We start from the raw sequence: 10,851 nt of genomic DNA, 5'->3' as shown, positions 1-10,851 counted from the left end.
CATTTCACAGTGAAATATTGCGCGAATTAAAAGTCCATCCCAAACCTTGGGCGTTTCAACGTGAGTCACAGACGTAATTAATATTCTGTTGAATCGTCACAATTTTATATAAATTCAATGTGCCCTGTATTTTCATCCAACATTATTTTGCGTTTAACCACTTTTTTTACTATATTTCTTGTGACACTGCTATGATACATTATATTCTCTTATCTAGGTGGACTTGTTAACATAACAGACGGTGTATATAAGGATATACAATTGTTAAGAAATGGTAGTAGAATAAGCAGAAATCCAAGATACTCAACAACACAGAAGCAACAAACAGTAATAAAAGGTATGAGTTCGTTAACGATCTAGATTGTTGTATGAACAAAAAATTATTTTGAATCAACAGAAAAACCAGTAAATGTTATTTATAACACTGATTTCTATCTTAACTGTAGTGTGGGCTCAATATGGTCGAAAAGAAATAACAGTCTCCGATATTCTGGAACTATTATTATCATTTAAAGGTAAAATAAATGCCAGAATCCAAAAAGAAGATGAAGAGTGCTATTGCACTAACTGTTCAGATGTCAACGAGGTAGCAGCGAAAGATGGGTCGGAATGCAATCGAAGATCTAACCAGCATCCTTCATTGCCGAACAATATTAACTTTAATTACCTTGAAGGTTTGTATACTTATTAATTCATTAAACAACCGATTGCAGGTCATCGTTTGTACGAAACAAATTTTATAATATTTGAAACAATCAAATACTTTGAAAAACAATCGATCCCTGAAAATTAACAGCACAGGCAAAACAGTGAGACTTCAATGGTCACTCCATCCAAGTACTAACCGCGCCAAATGCTGCTTAACCTTGGAGACCGACAAAACTGCAAATTTACCGCTCTGCCGCCGCGTTCAACCCTACATAGATGAACTGATGTACATGTCAGACATTGATATCTACAATTGTATTGATTTGCTTCTTTGTCTAATTACTCAATGCATAATTTAGATTCTTCACAACGTTTTACTAAATACTGACCCTTTTTGTTTAATAAATCTTAATACCTTCAGAGTTCGATGAAGTTTCAATTATAGACAAATAATGATATTAATCATTAGGACTTAATAATTTTTACATTTTGTAAGTAATGCAAAATTTGAATTTACGACCATCCATTTTGAAACTGTTTCTGCAGCTACTTATTATAAACATTATTTTGAAAAATCACAATCTCAACTACAAAGAAAACGCTGAGTAAACATTCCATCACAGAGACATAAACGTTTTGCAAAAATTAAATTTTTTTTGTAGATCCAGAATTCGATGAGAGTTTAAAAACTCTCTTATTAAATATGAATGATATCAGTCCTCAAGAAGAACCAGAATATATTACAGCGGAAGATATAGATGTACTTGTGGATGATATTCCCTCGTCAGTTAATGGTTGTGATGATGAATCCAATGGTGAACTCCAACCGATTCATAACAGTCCAGAACCACATACGCCTAATGAAAATCAACCCATCAATGAGAATATGGAACCATTCATGCAGAATGTCATTGAACCGAATCTGTGTAAGTTAAGTTTTACAGGTACCAAGTATGTCAGTATGCATACATATACAGCAATATTGTGATAGTGTAACAATCAGTGAAGTACGAGTACTTTATTTTATATATATATGTTGTAGTGGGTCTTCGGTTACTTGCGAGCTCTGTCAAATCCCCTACTAGCTAATAATTATCCCTCTGGCAGATTCTTGTATAAATACGTTTACGAAAATTTTGATTTTTAATCTGTCTATCGCTACAAAAGAGTTTCGATCGTTTACAGTCAATATTAACATTTGGAATTATTTTATCTAAAAATGATAAGGAGTTCCTTAAAAACTTAACGCGCTAAAGAAGGGTCTCCTGGGAGGTCTGACGGGTAATTGCAAGGAAATCCTATCTAATAATAAAATCTCAATGGGTATGTAGTATTGAAGTGTGTGTGTGTGTGTGTAGGTGGGTGGGTGGGTGTATAAATATGTATATTGCTACTAACAAACTTGTACCTGTACTTTTAAGTGTAATGAAGTGACGCAATATAATAACTTATTTCTGTCAATAAACAATCGCAGTGAGAAGTAACAATGATGTTAATGAGGAAGGTTATCATGGTGAACAAACTGGTCTCACTGAACTTGATAAAACGTTGAAGCAATTACTGCCTGCAGAATTAAGTTTACCGATTGATGACAATGATTATGAAGAAAGTCATTGTATCGGGAGTAAAGTTTGTAATGACATCAATTCAAACACTAATGCTCATAATGCGAGCTATCATTCGGATAATGACATATTTAATACAAGTGATACTGAAAACCTGAGTGGTAATTGCAATCTTTGAGAATAAAGTTACCTTATAATATAAATTATTTTAATTGTACTTTAAAAATCATGTTTATATAACGTTATACACATACAATATTTTCAGGTGATGATCGCGATACCAATATGAATGATAAAAGTGATGATTTTCCTTTGAGTCAACCAACAATGTCAAGTGCAGAAAACAAACAACGTATCCACAAAGAGTACAATAGAATCAATTGTCAAAGTAACCAGAAACGTAACTTGATTAATCATGATCATGATCAGTCTTCATTAACTAAAAAGAACTTAAACTTCCAACGATTGAGCTGCAATACTGACCGTAAGTAGTGAACTGTAACTGAGTGCTACTTTTACAATAATTGATACAATGCATCACATAAGTAAGTCTTTGAAACTAAGCAAAATCCTTATGACAGTAAACCTAGAGAAATTTTTTTTTTTCATCCTAAATTTATTACGTACAATTAGCTTTCTAACATTTCCAATAATCCATTTTTTGTAACTTTAGTTAATATTATTTTATAAATATTTGTCACCTATCAGCCTACGTCGCCTACACAGTAAGCTTAACTGATAAAAAAAAAAAAAAAAAAAAAATCAGTTGAAACATAGTTTTTCACTACGATTGACATTTGTATTGTTGAACTGTTTGTAAAACTATGTATTGACAAAAAAAAATTTTACAATGTATAATTTATCCAAGGTTATTAAATGTTATTAAAGGTATCAGCTGTGTTACCTCTTCTTGTTTTTGCCAGCATCTTTACCAGACTTACTTTTAAGAGTTAAAGCTTTTCTACGCTTTATTTCTTACGTTTTATCTTGTACCTGTCAGTTTACACCCACACTGTAGCAAATTTCTTACAGCTCCACACAAAATGTGGAACGGTTAGTCCAATTTCTGAAAATATGTGAACTAAAACGTATGTTTGAAATATGCACAAAAATACATAGCACGGTAGTAGATCTAATTATTTTTATGCAGTTACACAGGACTACTAATAATTTTTTTTAGCTCATATTAATGCGGCTACACAAAAAGTAAATAGTGATAATGCAGACATGTGCAATACATTTCCAAGCAACTTTGTCAAGAATCCAGAAAATTTGAATTTCTACGTGCCCAGACAATACAACCGAGTGACTTATAATCCAAACTTTGATCGTCATTTCACCAATTCACAGTCCTGTGAGTAAAACCTAATAAACGCGGTGTCTTTAATTTCCTTATATTTTTGAGTAAGAACTTACTTGGCATCTTTCGATTGTCAATATTCAAATTAATACCGTTTAACCGTAATTAAGTAACATTCTTATGTTTTTGCTATAAAAATATAGTAAATGTACTGTAAAAAAGTACTGATCCATTGAGTATACTTATTGAAAAAAAAAAAAATTTAATCATGACACAGAAGTACCTAAAAAACTTGCACATATTAAACAATTTACTCGTTTAATAAACTTTGTGATAAGCTCAATTAGAAGATATAAGTAATACTCGAATAAATTTTGCAGATGAATTAATGGCAGTAAATAGTGTGATTTAAGTGCTATCTGATTTAAACATTATAAAATATGTTATATTTTAGCTGGCAATGTAGAGGATGCAATAAATGATAAATCGGGAATCAACGAACTTGAATCAATTGAAGATAATTTTCTGGTAACATCACATAGTAACAGTATCAATTGTAGCCTTAACTTGGACAGTAGCTTTCCGCAATGGGACAATATTCTACAAGGAAACAATTCATGTCACTATAATCGATTCGACAGTTATAAAGACCGTAAGTACTCACTGCGATCGTTGCAACATACTTTAAAGTACAACAAAGAAATAGTGAAATGTAAGTACATTTTACTACTCTCAATGTTATTTCCGAGGATGTCGTGTATATAATGTTAAACGGTATTAACAAATATTTTTTTGTTCCACTTGCAATACGTACATTAAAAATCGATGCCAATAAATTGGCACGAGGCTTCTTCAACCCAATTTTTGATTTGTTTATTTATTTCTCAATTTTTTTTTCATTTGACATTGTTGTAATGTTTCTCCAATTATTATAACATGACATCCCAATGTATGTTTCAGAATACTTATTGAAAATGTAAAACGCATGCGCGTGTAGTGATGCAAATTTTACAATTATTATCAAACTCGTAAAGTACTTTTTCTGTAGTACAATACTGTAGTACTATTAAATATTAACAGATAATTCTAACAAATATTATAAATGTATAAATGAGTGTTATGTATAATGTGTGTTTAACTCCCTTAACTTTTTTATGATTAAAATTAGTTTTCTAATTTTCAGAAAGTAACTCATTACGCTTATATAAACAAACGTTTTTTAAAATTATATATTCTGTCAACGATAAGGTAAAAATGTTTAAATAAAATTTTTTTTTTTTCTTTAAAATTCTCCCTCCATGAAAAATCAAAAGTAAAAGTAAATTGTAAGTTTCAGTAAAATTTTTTATTTTTGCCAAGTTAAAGAACACCATGCATCTACATTCTTATTCTTTTTAAGTTATGCGCTTGATACTTGACTACAATTACAACGGTGTGAAAGCTTACGAGGTTGTACCACTCGATTGTACTTTATATAAATAGTTATAAATATTCTTTCATATTGACTGAAATTGATACTGGTTTTTGTACATTTACTCATAAAACAAGTATTAGAGAAAAGTATGGCAAAGAATCAAATTTTTTTGTAGTAAATTATTAGTATTTATAAATAGATGTTTATAACCTACAGATTCAGAAAATGAAGTCCCAGATTCTGACGAGGAGGGTGTCAGTGAGGTAAAAATCTCAGAAAGCAATAAAAAAGGTCTGCTACTGATATCTGAATCAGATCCATCAGATGATGACATGTCTCATCATAATTCCACTCATGGCTTGAAAAATGGTAGGTGTTTAAACGTTTGATTTTATAAGACAACAAAAGTCATATCAAGAATATCCTTTTTACTGTAAGACAAAGATGTCTAGGAATACATTATGTCATCAGATATGAAGTATATTTGAATTATGTTTTACACGTCTTGACGAGGAGTATATTATACGTTAAGTACTGTGCCTATATTCGCGAAATAGCTAAGTAAAAGTGTATGAGAATATAAATATAAATATTAAGAATGTCGTACATCAACAAGTATTTTTATGTTTTTATGTTGATTTCTCGATGTCTTACCTATTAATTGGTTAGCTGAATATTTTGTTCAAAAATTTTTCGTGATAGAATCAGCAACAGTTGATAATAACTATAAGTATAAGTAACATTTATCAAACCATGTGGTGTAACCATGTAGGGTTTCAAATTTTGATTTTACAGCGTATTTAAAAGCACATATGTATACAGATAATATAAAAGTAAACCAACTTAAAAAATATTGTGACTTGAAATTTCGAATTCATTAATCAACAGTGAATAAAATAAAACAATTTATCTTACTTTCAAATAAGGATAGATATGAATATAGAATTATATAATGTAAATTAAAAAATAGTAGTATATAATATGCCTAATAAAAATAAGACTTTTTGCAGATGAAGCTTTTATCAATGGCAATAATCAAAAAAATAAAAAGAAAAAAAAAAGAGAAAGCATCAGAAGAGACCAGGGAACGCTAAAAGACGTCGTTTATACCAACAACAATTAAGTTTAGAGTCCCAATCATCAAATTTTTTATACATCGGCGTCCACTGCAAGGTAAGAAAATTTTTCATGCGTTAGTATATTTATTAGCACGAAAGTTTGATAGTTGTATTGTATATTTTAAAATAATAATGTTATAAGTAATTAAACACAATGATTACATAGTTCTAAATAAACTCTATTGTGACACATCATTTTTTAAATTCATATGTACAGTAATTTAATAACTTAGTGAAAAAGTAATAGTAAATTTGTAATTTCTATCAAATTAACTATCGTGCTAATAGTATACGTGAAAATTTCTTACTTGTATAAAACAATACAAAGAATTACATTAGAAAAATTTCTGACTATTACTATTAATTTGTGATACACCGTTCGTATTCGTGCTACATGGAAAATGTATTTACAAGTTTAGTAACTCTTAAAGTAATTTTTTCGGTTTTGCTATTCACGATTTCCAAATAACTTATAGTTGTAGTTTCGTGTTGTAAAACAAAATTATCAGGTTTTGGAAAAATGCGTAACTTTTTCCAAATGAAAATATCAATTACCAAAAATTTTCTACGTTATTCTAACCCAAAATTTTGATTAATAAATATTTAAAAAAAGTAAGTTATTACTTAAACAAGTTGTGTTTGAAGTGCAGTTAATACATAATAATTTTGACAGTACTACAATTCGCAACTTAAGGTAAACGTTTATTTACTCTTCGGCTATGAAAAAGCTTGAAAAAAATTGTTGAATTATACTCGACAAAAAAAATCTGTAGAATTAACACTATTAAAGATTCTAAAGTAATTTATGTACGTTATTTTCGTCAGAAATTTTTCAGTTTGTATGAAAATTTTAATATAACTAATTCAAATTTTTTTGACGCTAAAAAAATTTTTGATACACATTTTTTACCATGCAGCAACATTAGTTTTTTAAAACAAAATCCAATTTTAAGAAATAACAATTTTTTATTTACAATACTTGGAATATTGATAGTGTAGTTAATATCTTGAAATTACGTATTTTAGTTACAAAACAAATGTAACATTAAGTAGATAATGTCACAAAAATTTACAATTTTTATAAAACATCTAAAAAGAGTTAATTTTTTTATTATATCAAAAAATATAATTTGACTGTCGCGTATATAACTACCTTAAACTCCCTTAAATAAGTCTAAATTGTGTTGGTACGTCGGAAAAAAATTCACTTCATAACTTTTGTAATACAATTGTTAAGTCGGCAAATAACATGAGATGTAGGCCTAAGCTCGCGCTAAATAGTTTGGAATCTACACATGGTCCAATGTGGACCATATGGTGCGCCGATCGTCATGAGCTTAATGGAGATAAAGCAATAACAGAATATTACTGCAAATGTGAATAGAACAAAGATTATTATAATAAGTACAATAAAAAAAAAAAACTACTTTAAGTACAAAGATAGACAAACAGTATAATAAAGATTAAAATTGAAGAATTTTTATTTTACTTCATTAAATTAAAAAAACACAATTTATGAACTGATATCACAAAGTATCTGTTTTACAATCGTTTTCAATGAGTTGTTGGTACACTACATGTATTCAGAAGTTAAAGTCTCGCGTAGTATTTTTTAAGAAAAGTTGACTAGCTGCAACGTGGACGAGGGAATAACTAAAGATATACAGAAGTCCAGAATTTAAGATGGAGGCTTGGGCTAAGGCAATCTATTATTATTACTTTTTATTTATTTTTTTTATTTTTTTATTTTTTTGTTGAATTATTACTCTACTTTTTTATTTAATCATTAAAAGCACTGCTACCTACTTTAACTATTTTGATTGACATATGGGCCGTACTTTCTTTATTTTCCTTTTTAGAAAAGGTGTAAACCTACTCTGTATTAACAATTGAACACACAAAAACCTAGTATTTTAACATAAGCTTGGGCTGAAACAATAGTAAATACATCTGCATTATTAGTATTAAAAAAAAAACTTCTGCATTTGTTAGTGTGCGCAATAGTAAGTACGAATTGTCATTCTATACAAAAAGATTATGAATCCAATGAGTCATCACATAATCGATTATGTGCAATTACCAAAAATGGAAAAAAATACGTGAATGCCCCCTTCATGATTTTAGTTTTGTGATAGTCTAGTACCTTAGAGAGCCTTGGGCTGAGACAAATAATGTGGCAGTCCAGCATCTTATAGAAGCTTGGGCTAAAGCAAATTATGTGGCAGTCCAGCATCTTATAGAAGCTTGGGCTAAAGCGAAATTATGTGGCAGTCCAGCATCTTATAGAAGCTTGGGCTAAAGCAAATTATGTGGCAGTCCAGCATCTTATGGAAGCTTGGGCTGAAGCAAATTATGTAGCAGTCCAGCATCTTATAGAAGCTTGGGCTAAAGCGAAATTATGTGGCAGTCCAGCATCTTATAGAAGCTTGGGCTAAAGCAAATTATGTAGCAGTCCAGCATCTTATAGAAGCTTGGGCTAAAGCGAAATTATGTGGCAGTCCAGCATCTTATAGAAGCTTGGGCTACAGCGAAATTCGTGGTAGTCCAGCATCTTATAAAAGCTTGGGCTGAAGCAAAAGAGACTATTAATGTTTTGATCACTGTCCCTTAAGGTATCTCTTTTACAATCGTTCTCAATGAGTTGTCGGTACACTACATGTAATCAAAAGTTAAAGTCTCGCGTAGGATTTTTTATGAAAAGCTTATTAACTGTTACTTGAACGAGGGAATAACTAAAGATATACAGAAATCCAATGTTTAAGACGGAGGCTTGGGCAATCTATTTTTTTTTGCATGCCTTGAAAGTATGTGTACGTAAAATGAAATTGCAACATGCAACAGCAAAAGTTTGAAAGGTAAAATGGTGGGAAGACATGTTGCCCACGTGCTGTCTGTGTATAAAAAATACTTATAAGAATTAAAAATGAGCAATGTTTTGTGTGGTTGTGTTTTTGTTAATATTTTTGATTATTTTCGATAAACAGATAATTGAAAAAAAAAACCCTTTCAATAGGTGTCTCATAACAACCTACATGAGGTAACATTTAAAAAAAAATAGTACATGCCATTTTCAAGATATTCAATGGAACGTTTGATTTTGAATCACAGTCCCTACAGCTCCCGCATCAGAAACCTGATTGAGACATGTTTTTGAAACTCTACAGTTAAATATACATAAGTTACACAACTTTTGTAAACAAATTTCTATATCGACGAAACCACTTTAATTGACTGAAAAGTCGTAGAGAAACATAATTAATATCTTCAAATTATACTTTAGTAAAAAAGAGTATTCTTTTTATCGTATGAGTAGATAAACTTAAAAATATAGATAAATTCTTTTGATTAATATAACTGTACTTATTATGCGTAAGACTTTTATTGACATATTCGTCGAATACTTTTGTTTTATTGCTTGCAGGTTTTATTGCCTAACTGTCAAATAATAACATAAATTACTACAACCGTATGTATATAATAGTAGCCGTTATGTTTGTACTAATGCTTTTGAGTATGTGCCAGATTTGTATGACACGCACCATCATTATAATTAGGCAGAAGTACTACTTTGTAAAACATATTTTAACATTAGTGTAAAGTTATATGAACGTGGACAAAACAGTGTTGTATTTGCGATTTAAGTAAACCGTCTGACAAAACTCTGAAAGTACTAATTTTGTCAAACTTTTGTAGTTCTTTAAAGTTGCCTCGAAAGTTGCACAGTGTACGAGAAATTTTAATTACTTTAGTTTTCATGGATTTTGTTATTGTAGTTACATTTCTAAAGAGTTACATTAATTGAACAAAATGTAGCAGGATTATGCAGTACATTTTATTTATTTGTCAAACTTGTAAGATTTGGTATTAAAAAATTGTAGTAGGAGAAAAATGTGTTCAAACTTTTTTTAGTAGCTTGTTGTACAAAGAAATAAATTGTTATATAATATATTAGTATAATTACGTTGAAAAATATAGTTTGTAAGGTTTTATACTATTTTTATAATTTTAGTTTGTTTCAGATAACACGTTTGTTGGATGTACCATAACATCTGCAATGTCATCAGCAAGTAGTATAATAATTTATATTTGTCGCTTGTAAATATTGTGTTTACTTCCAGTTATCGTTCGAAAAAAATCATTATGGAACAAATGTGAAATAAAAATGTACATAGCGAGAGATTATAAATTGTTAAATAAATTTGTTTTTTGTCTAGTTGCATTGTTTGGTTTTAAAATTATTATTCAACAAGTGGATGTATGGCTGACAACAATGTCTTCATTAGAAAATTAAAAACTTGTTAAAATAACTTAATTATAGATGTGATGGTGCAGATTACCGTTGATATTGAGTACAAAGTAGAAGTTTCATTTTATCGGCAAGTTAAATGTTATTTCGACATTATTTACCAAGCTAGTAAATATTAAATTAAAAAAGAATTTGATTCTTTGAAACATACTCTATGTATATAAGAATCAATTTACGTAGAATTTAGAAAAAATATTAAATGCTAAAGAGAAAAAGTAAGATTCTGGACTAATAAAATGAAATTTGGTTTCATGCCTTTCTTTTCCAATAAACAATTAATTTCATTGACATCAAGCCTCATTATTTTCTTAGAACGTCAATAATATGCAACAGCTACAATTTTTGAAAAGCTATTTAAATACAATTATTAACACCTAACAAAGATACAGCATAAGACAATTTTGTCATCGAATTAGTTTTCTAACCATACTGATCAACAGCTATATTATTTATATAGTATACAGTATGAAACTCTTGTACAACATTACTATTCTTTAATT

The 10,851-nt window shown here is 29.4% G+C and overlaps 1 protein-coding gene across 1 annotated transcript; it reads left to right on the top strand.

Moving 5' to 3' along the window:
* The first annotated feature begins 339 nt into the window (after positions 1 to 339).
* Positions 340 to 8,480, top strand: LOC106640607 (uncharacterized). The gene is made up of 7 exons (XM_089595725.1): positions 340 to 343; positions 447 to 674; positions 1,311 to 1,574; positions 2,479 to 2,697; positions 3,968 to 4,165; positions 5,144 to 5,296; positions 8,317 to 8,480. Exons 1-7 carry the CDS (start codon positions 340 to 342, stop codon positions 8,478 to 8,480), a joined length of 1,230 nt encoding a protein of 409 aa, XP_089451851.1.
* Positions 8,481 to 10,851: the final 2,371 nt, after the last annotated feature.

Source organism: Copidosoma floridanum, unplaced genomic scaffold, assembly GCF_036245765.1.
Source record: "Copidosoma floridanum isolate Cflo_tuat_1 unplaced genomic scaffold, Cflo_Japanese_pri ptg000027l, whole genome shotgun sequence".
Classification (NCBI taxonomy): domain Eukaryota; kingdom Metazoa; phylum Arthropoda; class Insecta; order Hymenoptera; family Encyrtidae; genus Copidosoma; species Copidosoma floridanum.
This window is presented reverse-complemented; position numbering and strand designations above follow the sequence as displayed.